The 14,673-nt window shown below is 44.4% G+C and overlaps 1 protein-coding gene across 3 annotated transcripts in view; it reads right to left on the reverse strand.

The window, feature by feature from the left end:
- Window positions 1-13,703: 13,703 nt before the first annotated feature.
- The window catches only part of LOC146834526 (ferric reductase 1-like), a 594,548-nt gene continuing 593,578 nt past the window's right edge, over window positions 13,704-14,673 (reverse strand). For 2 of the 3 annotated variants that reach the window (XM_085601924.1, XM_085601923.1), the window contains one exon: window positions 13,704-14,505. In XM_085601924.1, the coding sequence (XP_085458050.1) occupies window positions 14,416-14,505 (90 nt within the window). In that variant the 3' untranslated portion in view covers window positions 13,704-14,415. The remainder of the gene's footprint in view (window positions 14,506-14,673) is intronic. The other variant, XM_085601922.1, reaches the window with a different exon arrangement.

The raw sequence follows: 14,673 nt of genomic DNA on the forward strand, positions 1-14,673 counted from the left end.
GTTTAGCGTGAGAAAACGGAGCCCTTTACAAGTAGGCACACGGAAGGGTAAATGCTTTCATTTCTCTTTCCTTTTCTGACTTTGCATGCGTGCTGCACTGTACTGTGCAGCATGCATACAAAGTGGAAAAAACTTTGCATGTGTCTGGGCATCGTATTTTGTAGAGGAAGGGTACCCTTCCTGTAAAAAACCTATGCTAGACTAATGCACACACTCTAGCGCTATGGCGCTAAGGTGTGTGCTTGGCACACAGCAGCTGTAATCAGCTCTGGTGCAAGTGAAAGGGGGGGAAGAGATCCATATTTCTGATGATATGGCACTCTCTTGCTCCCTCCCTGTCATGCAATGCCCCCCGGTTTGTTAACTGTATGAACAGTTTTACCAAAAGTTTTTTCTAGCTTCTTTGGTTCTTAAAGGCAAACTATCAATATTGCTGGCAATTAAGGAAAGATGATTAGCATCCGTCCATCATTGTGTAGTTTTAAACACTCCTGTGCTGCTGGTTTATTCAATGATTTCTGATGAAGACAAACAATCACTACTGCCAGTTACTAGATGAGCATGACGATTCATATATGTGTTCAACAGTAAAGGTGACAACCCGGAGTCCTGAGGAACATGCAAGCCCAATGTTGGGGCTGCGATGTATATTATTCCAACTGGACCAACATGAGCGATCCAATGAAAAAGGAAGTAGTCTAAGTCAGAACTGCTGGAAAATATCTTCCTTGAGTTCAGTTGTTTTTTTGTTTTGCTACCACATCCTCTTTATCTCAAAGAGAGACTATAGCAAGAGAACAAAAAACATGAGATCATGTATCCTGGTATTTATTCTTATACTAAAATTTTGGGTCAGATTAAACTGAAGATTCTTTGGAAAATATAACAAGCAAGAATGCACCAGTCCTGAACAATATCAACATTAGATGGCAAAAAACGACATTGGAAAATGTCATTTACCCAATTCTGACGCACCCATGACCTAGCCAGGTCCACTCTATCCAACAGCTGTTGGAGGTTGAAAATATGCACTTACGTCATCACAAAGTTGAATTTTTATTTTAGAAGGATTTTCATAAGCAGCTGATCAGGTCAATGCTCTAAATATTTTAAAAATGTTTTAAATTGAGCGCTAAACTTCATTGATCTGATTGCTATAAAGTATTTGCTCTGCCATTACTATCATCTTCTTATAGAGGTGGTAGTGATTTTTACAGCTGATCTACCAATCTGCTTTGTCAGATTTACGCCTTGTTTTCCAAGTTGCAACTCAGGAGTTCATCAGAAAATCAAGACTTTGCCTGCTTATTGGAGCTCAATGTCTTGGTTTCAAATTGGGGCTAAGGAACCTAGAGTTGCCTCATAAATTACGGGAAAGCTCTGCCGCATAATTGCGGAATTATCCCTTATAACAGAGGATTATCCCATTGATAGAGAAGTAACAGATCGGCATTCCGATGTAATATGCTTTGTATTTCTGATTTGGACTGTTAGCTGCTGAAAGTGCTCTATGGTTTTAAGTTGTACAAGAGACACAGTAGATTTCATTAAAGTATGATCCGTCCATGCAGGGGTACAATTCATTCATTTGTGAAAGTACTAAATCCTTAGATGAATGGTCAGATGTACTAGTGGTTTAGTTCTTGCAAAACCTCCAATTCACAAAAACCGAGGGTTTGCAATTGCTAAATATTTATTTCATGTGCCCAAAACCCATGTTAGGAGCCGGAAACATTTATCGATTCCTTAACTGGATTCAAGAATGGATACCGAATTCCACTTTGTAAGAGGCATTTCCAAATTGCTATTCAATACCATATATACTCATGGGATTCTGCAATCCCTGCATAAACTGCTGTCTGTCTTTAAAATTGGCGACTTGTGACACACCCAGTCACTAAATATAAAGAAAACACATAAGCTCGGAGCAGCTGTTTAAGGCAATGAAAATTAAATGTTGCTTTTATTTCTTCTCTATTTTCCTAGCAGAAATAATATGGGTTTTTTTGCATTTCTTAGAAGATTTAAGAAATGTTAGAACCTTTCTGAATGTTTCTACTCATTCCAAACTAATGCAGCTTTTTTTAAATGTTTTGTTTAAACTGACTTGTATTGAACTTTTTCTAAAAAAAAAAAAATCAACAAATATCTTAAAGGTTTTTGATGCGTTTAATTCTGCACTGGAGGTTCAATTTGTATGCTTCATGTTTGCAAACATGTTCTCTCTTTCAAATGAAAGAGCTATCACCAAGGTTTTAAGTCATTTGTTGGAAAGATGATGGTGTGACCATATAGTATATGTGTTCGGCCTTGTTCCTCGCTATGGTTATGGAACTCCTCAGTGACTTGCAATATCCTTATAATGTATGTCAGGTGGTACTTTATTCCTTATGTATCAATAGGTTGCCTCTTTAAACTACCTCCCCCCTTTGTGAACTGTGGTGTATTCTGTATGGGGCTAATCAGACTACTGTGAAATCTAACTTAGGTTTTTTAAAAATGTTAAACTTTTTTACAAGGCTATTTAAGAAGCCTTTAGGAAAATCGGGCTGTTTAAAAAGAAAAGAAGTTTTCAATTTTAAAAACCAATCTCAGAAATGGTGGTCTGCTGACCTCTGCAGGCCATTTCTATGATTGTAGGTGATCAGAGGGAGTCAATTTTCTACCCACATATTTTTAGGTCGAGCATGAGCCAGCCTGCAAGCGCTGCTCTGCGAAGAGCTGTGGTAGTTGAGTACAGAGAAAAGCTTCACCCACTCCCCCCACCCTTATTTTTCACTTACTTCTGTGTTTGTCCTTTGTGAATGCTGGCTTCTGATTCATTATGAGGCTTGTTTTTCCCTCCTTCGTACAGCCATCTCACCATTTGTATCCTCCCATGGCTACTGACCCCATTACTTGGTTCTTACACGGGACGTGTACTATTTCTTTCATTACGTTTCTTCATTCATGCAGCTTTGTCTGTGCCTCCTCCTCTCCTACCCCTCCGCTCGCCGCCCTACAGTTGTCGGTGTCTTTGAAATGCCTCCCCTCGCCCTCCCTCCCGTTGTCCGTGATTCCAAGCTGCCAAGCATTTGCAATGCAATAGGTCTCCTGTAAATTGGGGACCTATTGCATTACAAATGCTTGTTTATTTAACTAGCCCAGCATCCTCATCGCTAATAATGGCCTCAGGCTTTCCTTTGGTTTCCTTGCGATGGCCAAACGCAGCCGCATGCTTTTTTTTTTTTTATTTGTTTACGTTTTTAGGTCTCGTGCCTTGCGTTGCAGTGCGCAGACCTGCTCGCGCAGCACGAGACCTCATGTAGGGGGTTCTAAAGCGGACCACATGCTTGTGCGCGTGGTTTTGCTTTCGCCCGCAGCAATTGGCTTTACCGTGTTTTTTTTTTTTTAAATAAGGCTCGCAATTGGGCAAATGCGGGTGGATGTCCCACCTTTGTTCCGCCCATTCCCATCGGTGTCTATTATGCGCAGCAGCGCGCGTTCACCTCGCTGCCGCGCTACCTCGCCCCCGCTCCACTGTGGTGCGTGCGCACCGCTGGTTTCGATACCGTGCTTGTTTTGGTTAGTTCTGCACCGCACTTGGGAGACGTGAATAATGCAGCAGGTGAGGTTTGATGATTGCCCTCTGCGTGGTTCCTTGCATGTGTGCCCTCCTCCCACAGATGTGCCCCCACTTCTTCACATTGTCACTAGCTTGTGCGTCATATTCATAACCGGATTATCCCTTTCCCAGAAAGCCCTGGCGTGCCAGCTTCTGGCTGCGCGTAGCCCCTCCACCATGCTGCCCCAGCCCCCTGGCTGTAGGTAAACAAACAGTTAATGTATGAACCACGACATCTGGCGACACGGAAAAACAGCAGCGCAGCACCACTGCCGGGTGCAAGCCGCAATCACGTTCAAAAGAGGCCTGGGGGCCGTATACTTGAACTGGAGAGCGCCTGTATCGGATCCCTATCAGCATCTACCCACATGCCCAAGGAAATACATAAAAGGGCACCGTGTATACTGACTGACACGCTAGAGACCAGGTATTATTTTTAGATGCTCTGCCAGACCAGCAAAGACCAGGGACTGTCCATAGACAGGGACAGCAGGATGCAGACCTCGGTGCTGGATATACACACTAATAGAATGGAGGTAGGAGCTGCACTCCGGTCCAAATACACTTTAGACCAGTGCTTTAAGTGAGATAAAAAATGGAGGGGTCCTTAATCGGATGTGGCTCGAGCAGCCTTTACATGATGTGTGGCACAATTAATGAATGCATGTGAAATAGCACCCTGTGTTAGGCAAATTCATGAATGAGTCTCACTTGACAAAACATAATTAAAATCAACAGGACATTGTATTTAACTACTCGTATAGCTAATAAGGGCCTATTTTCTCTCACTGGCATACCCAGTGCAGACGGCTGAAAGTGGGACCCATTGCTTGACACAAAGCGTGCATTTTATGTGGACAGCATTGTTGGGTACATGAGAGGATGGGGTATCCCTGTTTGTGGGAGGTGGGTGCACAGAAGTCAATTAACAAATGTTTTATCCCCCCATTTGGCCCCATACATGTTGCTACTAGTTGCCCTCCTTTGAATGCGCCAGCTGATGTCACTCCGATTGTTGGATAAACACATAACAAATTCACCCGTGCACAGTTTCACCTGTGCACAGTTGCAGCTTGTCCTTGTGTCAAATGAAGAGTAGCGCAGTGCACTGAAGTATTATGGTAAAATAATGAAACTTCTGTGCTACTGTGCGGTCACATTACAAGTACTGCACAGGTGAAACTATACCACCAGAATATGCGTCAGGAGAATTTGTATGTACCATGTAGAATAATGTTCCTCAGAGCATGCCGAAGAATGATGCCCCAATAAATGTACTTCCCCCTCAGAATATACTCCAGACAATGATTCTCAATTAGGATAATTCTCAGCATGACAGATACAACTATCACAATATATTCTAGAGAATAATACCTATGAAAATATGTGCCCAAAATTATTCCATTCTGATTATGTGCCAAACAGTATGACTTTCAGACTGTGTTCTGTGGGATAATCTGTATCCCATTATCTGCCAGAGATCAATGTCTAATAATATGTGCCATTGAATAAAATGTGTCAAAGTATGTGGCGTATTCTGACGCCACCTGTAAGTCTCTAGACATCTCAGCTTGAGGTGTTCTAAAGTTCTTTAAACAGAGTGCCCATAGGCTCCTCTGGGAGTGATCCCTCTCCCCAGTCAGTATGAACAGTGAGTATGAATTGTGCAGATCCTGGCACTTCCCCATGGATTCCAACCAAATTGTAACCCATCTGTTTCCTTCATGAATTGCTTTAATTGATGTTTAATTTTATTTTTGCAACCACGGCACGAGTTTTCACGCTTTACAAATTATGCTTCATTTTTTTGTTATTATGCAACAATACTGTATCCTGGCGTCGAGATGGAGAGAGTAACTGAAACATTTTGCGAATGTTCGACCTGGCACCCCGTCACCCTGAGGTTAAGCAACTCCATTGGTTGGCATTGGAGTCTCGAGCTTGTTGTTTTCCATTAAGAGTGATTTTTGTGTTGATCGTTATTTTAGTGTAGCTGTCTGTTGGCAATAGGCCTCGCATTACTAACAAATTAGAGCTATTGGTGTTGCATTATTATTTGCAACGCCAAAAGCTCAAACTTTTACTAATGCGAGACCTATTGCATTGCAAATGCTTGTTTATAATGCAGGCACCCCTGCTTTAGCTTTAAACATTTTAAGCTAAAACGGAGTTGTGCAATTGCTTCAAGAGTAAAGAAATGGAAAAAATGCATTTTGTTTCTTTTTCTTTACTTTCCCTAAAGTAGATGTCATTTCTCCGTAGCCGCGGCGCGTGTGTGGCCTCACTGCTTGGCTTTCCAGCAGCAGTTCAGCTCCTGTGTCTGATGGGGCTCCCACAGCCCCACCTCTGCCTTCCTTTCCTCTTCCTATGTGCAAGGAGGCAGCTGCAGCGCCCCACCAGTCTCATGTTCCAAAGTACTGGGGGCTGAAGGGACCAGCTTTTTATGAGCCATCTGTGTCCCGGTGGCAGCAGGAGAAGCTATGGCAGCATTCTCAGAAGCCCCGGGAGTGACACAAAAAACAGGAGCAGCTCCGCAAAACCCCCCAGCAGCGAGCCCGCACTCAGAAGCAACAGACACAGTCACACAGGGACCCTGTTCTCTGCAGCTGCACCATATTGTTGTTGCACATTGGATTCCTCGTTCTTTCAGCGTTTGCCCCTTTGCGAAAGAGGTATTATGTGCTCTCACCCCTCGCACGGGATCTCCTCTATCTGTTTATTTAGGAGCATGTTACTGCTCGACCCGATTTTGGGGGCATATTTACAAGCCAGGCGAAAAAAAATTCAAAACTGCCGCTAAAACGGCGATAATGGGCTTGATAATATGCTCTATGGAATTCCAATTGAAACCCATGTTAGATGTGAAGGACGTCTAACCTGAGCTTCAATTGGAATTCCATAGAGCATATTATCAAGCCCATTATCGCCACTTTAGCGGCAGTTTTCTGCCGCTAAAGCGGCGATAATTTTATCGCCTGGCTTGTAAATATGCCCCTTGTTTCCTTCTTGCAGCCTGCACGAACTATTCTTGCATGTTGTTAGTTTTCATCAAGGCAGTTACTGTGACCGTATTCATTGTGTTTTGTAATGTGCTTGCTCTTCCAAACAAAGAAACATTCCGATTTTGTCTGGTCAAATAACTTAATCACTGAGCAACTTGTACAAGGAAATATTACTAGTGGCATATTGCAGGTGATCCATTTCCAATGAAAAGGAGGTGTGTAGTAAGCGAACATGATATTTTGAGTAAAAAAATAAAATTAATGTACTTGGAGGCATGTTTAACATGCAGTGATTATGTGATGGTAACTTTGAATCAAGTTTCCTATCAAAGGGAAAAAAACATATGTATTTATTTATTATACATAGAACACCAGATGCTATTTTATTGCAGCCTTTTGTTGCTCTTATGTACAGTCATTTCAAAGTGTTCACACCACGAACAAGATGCTGTCGTGTCCCCACAAAAGACAAAGGACACAGGTAGGGGTTATCTCGTTCCTTTATTTCTGTCTGGTGCAGAGCTCCTTGTGCCCACGTCTGCCCATGTCCTCTCTCATCCCCTTTCTGTCCCCTCCCCACATCCTTGACCTGATTTGTTGTCCGGTTGCCCTCGGGTCCCCAGTGTCCTGTTGCAGGGTCCTAGTGCCCTGTCCCCAGGTCACTACATCTCCCCCTTGTGTCACAAAGAATGACAAGAAAGTGACAATACACAGATGTATAGGTAGGTGATAGATGCAGGTCTGTCGTGGCATAGTTCAGTATGCTTCCCAGAACTACATTTCTTCTATTAGTCTCTTTGGGCATCGGCATGTTCTGCTTGGGCCAGCCTCCGTCTGTTGCTCTTCCTCTAGTCCCTCTCTGTTTCTTGTTTCTTCCTTGTGGTGCTCCTGCTTTCCTTTTTCTGCTGTCTCTGTGTCATCTGCTTCTTTTCCTTCCTCCTGTAATCCTTTGAAGTGGGAGCTGTTTCTTGTTATCCTCTGATGCTCTGACTCCGCTGTGATCATTGGGCCCTTCACTCTTGTTACTGTTAGCGGGTCTTTGGAGAATATGCTGTCTGATTTTCTTTGCTGCCGTTGACATACAACCACCTTGTCTCCTTCCTGTATGTTTGACGGGATGGCGTGTCGCTTTGCGTCTGCATATCTCTTCATTTTTTCTTTCGCCTCTGTCCCTATGTGCAATGCTGCTGTGATCAGGTGGCACTGTTGCTTCTATTTGCGGTAGCCTCGTCCGACTCGTTCTTCCCAGTACTAGCTCTGCTGGGCACCTTCCTATGGAGTTGTGGGGTGTGTTTCTGTAATCACGTAGTACTTGGCACAGCGCTTGACTAAGTGATATCTGAGCTAGCTTTGCCCTTTGAACTGCCTTTTTGATGGTCCCCATGAACCTCTCCACTATTCCATTTGCTTGAGGCCATAGCGGTGTTATTTTCCTGTGGTTTATCCCTAGATAGACCATGAATCGGCGGAACTCTTTTCCTGAAAATGGAGGGCCATTGTCTGTTTTTAGTGTTTCTGGTGAGCCCCATGCTGCAAAGATGTCATCCAATATCGGTAGTGTTGCTGTGGCTGATGTTGATGAGACCTGTCGTACTATCGGGAACCGTGAGTATTCGTCAATGATCACAAGCAGGTAGTTGCTTGTGTCTAGGGGTCCAAAGAAATCAGCTGCTAATGTTTAGCCGGTTGTCCTATCACTTGACAGAGGTCGCATGTAGCTATAGTTTCTTCTACCATGCGATCCAGGCCAGGGAACCACACTTTCTCTCTTAGTAGTTTCTTGGTGGCTACCACGCCTCGGTGTGACTCATGGGCCATGTTGACCAGTTGCCTCCGGAGTGAGCTTGGTATCACAATTCTCGTCCCTCTCATCATTATCCCTGTGTCTGTTTCGGACAGTTTCTCATGGATCTTCTTGAGAGCCAGCACTTCTTTGCATACTCCTGTTTCCCAGGTGCAGTTGTTGTTGATGTTCTTCCATCTCTGCTTTCTCGTGATGTCCATAGCTGTTTGTAGCGTGGCATCGCCCTTGCTCTCTTTTGCCAGCTCTAGTAGTGTTATCGGCACTGGGGTGTTTTGTTTCAGTACGAAGTTGAGGTACTCTTCGGCCATTGATGTCGTCGTCTCATGGACCTGCGGCAACGGGGGTCTCGACATGTAGTCTGCCGGATTGTGTTCTTTCCCTGGCTTATGCACAATCGTGAAATCATAGAACATCAGTCTCATGCCCCAGCGTTCAATCCGGGGTGGCATTTTCACTGATGGGCTGCCGTAGATCGTCACTAGCGCCTGATGATCAGTTATTATTGTAAATGATTTTCCAGAAATAAACATGTGGTAGTGTTCACATGCCCATACCACTGCTAAGCTCTCCTTCTCCGGTTGTGAGTATGCTTTTACGTCGTCTGTTAAGCTTTTGCTTGCATACGCAACAATTTTCCTCTGTGAGTCTCTCCCTGGCAAATGCTGTGCTAGAATTGCTCCTAGTCCTACTGGGCTGGCATCGGCAGTCAGTTCAGTGCATAGTAGTGGGTCAAAGTAGGCCAGGTGTTCCACCGACATTACTGCTTTTCTTATTTCTTCGAATGCCTTGTGACATTCCTGGGACCAGATGATCTTCTGCCCTAGTTTGGTCAGTTCTCTTAGTGGTGTGCTCACTGTGGCGAAATCCTGTATGTACCGCGCACAGTAGCTAGCGAGGCCCAGGAATGATCTTACTTCCGCAACATTTGTTGGAGGAGTTGCGTTCTTCAGTGTTTCAACCTTGCTGGGATCTGGCCTCATCCCTTGTTTGGAGAAAATGTGCCCGAAGAACACTAGTTCCCCTCTCCCCAGCTCACATTTCTCTCCATTTAATGTTAGGCCTGCTTGCTCCAGTTGTGTGCACACTTGACGCAATGCTGCGTCATGCTCTTTGTCTGTTTTTCCAAATACCAAGATGTCATCAGTGTAGTTGAGGCTGTTTCGCACTGGCGTTATCACTTGCCGTATTGCTTCCTGGAATATCTCCGCTGCCGATGAGATTCCGAAGCTTAGCCTCTTATATCTGAACAGGCCCAGATGCGTGGAGAATGTTGTGATGTACCTGGACTGGTGATCTAGTTCTAGCTGATGGTATCCTTTGCACAAGTCCAGCTTCGAGAACTGGCACGCTTCAGTGAGGCAGCTTATCATGTCATTTAGGTGTGCCCCGGGTAACGTTCCCTTGCGATTGCTGTATTTGGGATCCTCATGTCCACGCAGATGCGGATCTTTGAGGTGTTTTTCTTGGGAACTGCCACGATCGGAGACACCCATGGCGTTGGTACTTCCGCTGGTTCGATTAGGTCTTGCGCCAGTAGACTTGTTATTTCATCTTCAACTTGTGGTTGGAGATGTATTGGTACTCGTCTATGATGCTGAGCTACCGGCTTGATCGCTTCATTGATGTGCAATGTTATTTGTTTCCCTTTCAGCTTACCAAGACCTTTCAGTATGGCTGGGTATTCTTGTAGGATGTGTTTTGTTTCCGACATGTGGTATGTCATTGCTAGTAGCCCCATCACCTGTGCCGCCACATTGCGGAGCAGGCATGGTGCTGGGATGTCTCCTTTGAGCACATGTATTTCCTCTTGGTAGAATCTGTCTTTGTATGTCAAGATTTCCGTGAATTTTCCCATGTTTTCTACTGGCCTTTTGGAACCCCAAGTGAACACATCCACTGTTGACGGTGATAGTTGTGGTTTCACTCTCATTTTCTGGTATTCTGACATGCACATGATGTTGCATGTCGCTCCACTGTCAAGTACAAACTTAGCTTGGTGGCTTCCTACGCCGATGTCCAACGTGGCTGTCTTCTTTATTGTTTTTTCTCCACAAGATGAATGTGTTCGGTCTCTTTTTCTTCTCTTGGTGCATCTGACATGAGAAATAGTCTTGCTTCCGACACAGGAGCTGCCGTTTCATCTGCTTCTTCGGAGAAGCTGCAATTTGCTATTTCCATGTGTCGTGCGTACCTGTTACTTGTCATCCTTGGTCTCATTGTTCTGCCTCTTTCACTTCTGAATTGTCTTGTCATGCGCGTGCTTGAAAAATGGTTGTCCCTGTTGCACTTCCTTCACTTTTGACCCATGGCAGGGCAGGCACCGACATGTGGAAATTCGAGGCCGCACCGATAGCATGTTTGCTCGCCCTTCTTTGGTACCGTCTGCGCCTGGAATTCCTTCTTTTTGAAGTTCCCAGTGACGCGATGTGCTACCGCTTCTTTCTTCTCTTTCCTAGCTCCATCTGCTTGGCGTGCTCTGTGGCCCTTGCTTCCGTGCGAGCCATTGTCAATATTTTTTCCAGCGTGGTTGGTTCCTTCAAGACGCGTGCTCTGAACTCCACCGATTGACAGCCTTGGATGATGCGCAGTCTTATTGCTTGCTCATTGTCAAATTTGTCAAACTCGCAGTATGTGACCAATTTTCTTAGTCTCGTTGCAAAGTCATCTAGACTCTCTTCTCCTTGTTGGCATGCGGCGTTGAATGTGTATCTCTCGAAATCAACATTTCGTTGGGGGTCAAACTTCTGAGTGAGATACTTTATCACTCCTTTGTAATCCGCCGTTTGATCGGCGGGGAATGTTAACAATAGATCCTCTATTTCATCCCCTGCAAGATCAAGAAGCAGGTGCAGCTGCTTGCTATCCGGGACATCCGTGGCGCTCATGTAGCGCTCAAATTTCCTGATCCATCTCTCCCACCGGATGCCCGCTTGTGGCTCCGATAGGCTGAACGGTAGAGGCCTGCGGAATATAGCTTGCGTGCTCGTCTTCTCATTGTCGCTCATTTTCCTTCTCCCTTGTTCTTTATTCATTTATTTGTATTTATTTATTTGTTTACTTTATTTGACCTTTTGTTGCCACCGTATCCTGCTTAGTTTTGCTGTTCTTTTTTCTTCTTTCGTGCCTTTTTCCTCTCTTTTTCAGTTTTCCTATTGACCCCAATGGCTGCCTGACCTCAAAATGGCCGCCGCGCTGTTCTTCGTTCTGATTGGCCCGTTTTGCCTGACTTCAAAATGGCTGCCGTAATCTTCGATGTTTCTATCTTCTCCCAGTATGCCTGACCTTTCAAAATGGCCGCCGCGCTGTTCTTTGTTCTGATTGGCCCGTTTTGCCTGACTTAAAGATGGCCGCCGCTCTCGCCAGAGTTCATTCGAATCACGCGCGCTTTCTCATTCAGTCCTCTTATTGCACGCTATGGTGCTGGCGCTTCTCGCTTCACGGGCGGACACTTGAATTATTTAAGTTACGCTTTCCTGAGCGCTTACCACCTTACTTTTCCGCGGCCGGGGTGGGCTCCTGCGCCGCGTTCCACTTCACTGCTTTCCTCAGACCAGGGTGGGCTCCTGGCTTTTCTGATCGGGCATTCGGCGCGATGATCGCCGATCGTCGCGATTCTTCTCCAGTCGTCCAGCGGACCAGGGTGGGCTCCTGGTTCATCACACCTGCTTCAGGTCAGAAGGACAACGATTCTGCTTCCTTATGTTTCCTGTGGATCCCACCTTCGATCGCTAGTTGTCGTGTCCCCACAAAAGACAAAGGACACAGGTAGGGGTTATCTCGTTCCTTTATTTCTGTCTGTCGCAGAGCTCCTTGTGCCCAAGTCTGCCCACGTCCTCTCTCATCCCCTTTCTGTCCCCTCCCCACACCCTTGACCGGATGTGGTGTCCAGTTGCCCTCGGGTCCCCAGTGTCCAGCTGCAGGGTCCTAGTGCCCTGTCCCCAGGTCACTACAGATGCTTTATGTAAGTTCGAGAGGATGCGGTTAGGGTGTTTACTGAATCCGTGCACTTGGACACAGCCCAGAAAGACCCCTCTAGTGCAGAGAAAACAGGAGAGGCGGCATGCCTTACATCACAGAGTTTGTCAAGGAACAGCCGGGATTCAAACCATGACACCCACCCCCCCTTTCCTGGCTCATGGCCAAGCACTCTCATACCCATCCTGCGATTCCACCGCAGACATCTATTACCCCCCTCCCACGGCCTTCTCCGGGTCTTTGGCCATCAGGGACTTTTTCCAGCTCTGGAAAGTCTGTGAAAGGGAAACAGTCTCTCAGTCTGGGCCGCAGGACTCACATGGACACAAAAAGAGTCAAAATTTGTGACTGCCTTCTTAGTAGATCTGTGCATGGCTTTTAGATTGCACTAACTCTAACACATCCAGTGCATCTAAGAATGACCTTGCCTATGGCATAATCAACATCACTGCAAACATTAAAATCCTCCACAAATAACAATAATTCTCTAAGCTCTAGTAGGTTAATACAAAATCATAAAATACCTCTAAAACGATAACACTGTATTCAGATGTCGATAAACAACCCAATTAATAAAAGATCACATGATGTACATTTAATGGTTAAATATTCAACAGTGGAATATGCTCCATCCTGAGCTGTTTTGCCTTTTTGATAACTGAATGATTGATTGTTTGTAACTTGAAATATAGGATGATGTATATGTGACTATGAGTGCTTATTGTCTTTGCATGCATTTCCGAAGTAGGATCTGGTTCAAAAGAGGGCACATGATTGGTATTTGTCTTTGCATTTGTGTGTCCCCTGACTTTTGAGTGGGATTCTCCTTTGATCTACTTGTGATTAGTTTAGTTGTGTAGGTCAGAGAAACGAACTATTTATTGTCCCTGGGTTTAAAAAAACACTTCTGACTAAAGCATCACAAGCACCCCATGCTTGCCTGGATAGATGTCAGCAATGCTGACCATGTCGTATTCCAGAGGGCAGTGCAGAGCAAGCTTCCCTCTCTCATGCCTGCATATACAACAGCCGCAAGTAAGGCAGTAGCACATGTGAAAGCGCCCATGGTTCAAGGACGGGGGAATGGCAGCAGCCTCCCTCATGAGTACAGAGCAGGTAACTCATTGGAAACAAGTGCTTGCCTATGTATGCACAAAAGGTGAAGCAGAAGAGGAGTGACAGGAGTAGTACAAGCATTATTTATGTTTTTACAAAGGAAGTGGAACAGTTGCAGGTTGTGAAATAAGTAAGGGGCTTGCTGAAAGTAATTTGCTGAGTAACGCATCAGTGTAGTCTTAAATAGTTTATTGTAATAGCCCAATGAGTAAACATTGATGGATTTTTTTACTAAAAGCAACATATTTTGATGGGTTGATCAAAATGGGGGTGAAGTATTAAAGGGTGAGGCATCTGATACAAAGAGTAAACGGGTTGCAACAGAATTTATGCATATGGCACCACACATTTTAGTGCCGTCATTACAGAAATACCCATCATTTCAAGACCTTTCAATGCACTCACTCTATATTTGCACCAAACAATCTCCTGGTGAATCGTGTTTCGTGACTAGAGCAAACAAGTAACTTAAATAGATCGGATTGTAAAATAGTATACACTTTATTTCAGAACCAAGGGTGGGGGTGTCACATTATTCTGACAAATGTATTGTACTTCATAATAGTACTTTTCCTAGTCTAGAAAATACATAACTACCGAGCATACCATAAGTAAAACATAAAAGATAGAGGGTATAATTCATAGGGTAAGCATTGGCAATGTAAGAGCTCTACAAACCATGAAAATAAATTATTTACTGTGAATAAAACAATACCCTATCAACGGGATCATAAACATATTTTACACAGGAACACTAATATGTAATTCCTCCAGAGGTAGGTTGAAATGATGTTTGAGATTCTTGATCAAATAACATTTCTGAAAGTACTTAAAACTTAATGTTGCTCTAAAAAGAATGTTCAATGGCGGCAGCCCTCTCTCATGATCCTCTTCAAGTCACATGAAACGGACTTTCAAGACTGGCCAATTCCCACCAGCAGTGCTATTAAAAATGCCAGGTTGCCCACCACATAGATGTTGACTACAATATAATCTTTATTCACCTGCAGACAAAAAAAAGGAAATAGTAAATCTTGGTACTAATAACATTTCATTCTGAAAGTTCATTTGAATTAAGCATGTTCATAATGTGAATAAAAGCTCTGGATAATCTTATTCATGGTATTATTCCAATATATTCGAGCTCACTATAAATGACCCTCATTGGTTGA

The sequence above is a fragment of the Triturus cristatus genome, chromosome 4_2, assembly GCF_964204655.1.
Source record: "Triturus cristatus chromosome 4_2, aTriCri1.1, whole genome shotgun sequence".
NCBI classification, from domain to species: Eukaryota; Metazoa; Chordata; class Amphibia; order Caudata; family Salamandridae; genus Triturus; species Triturus cristatus.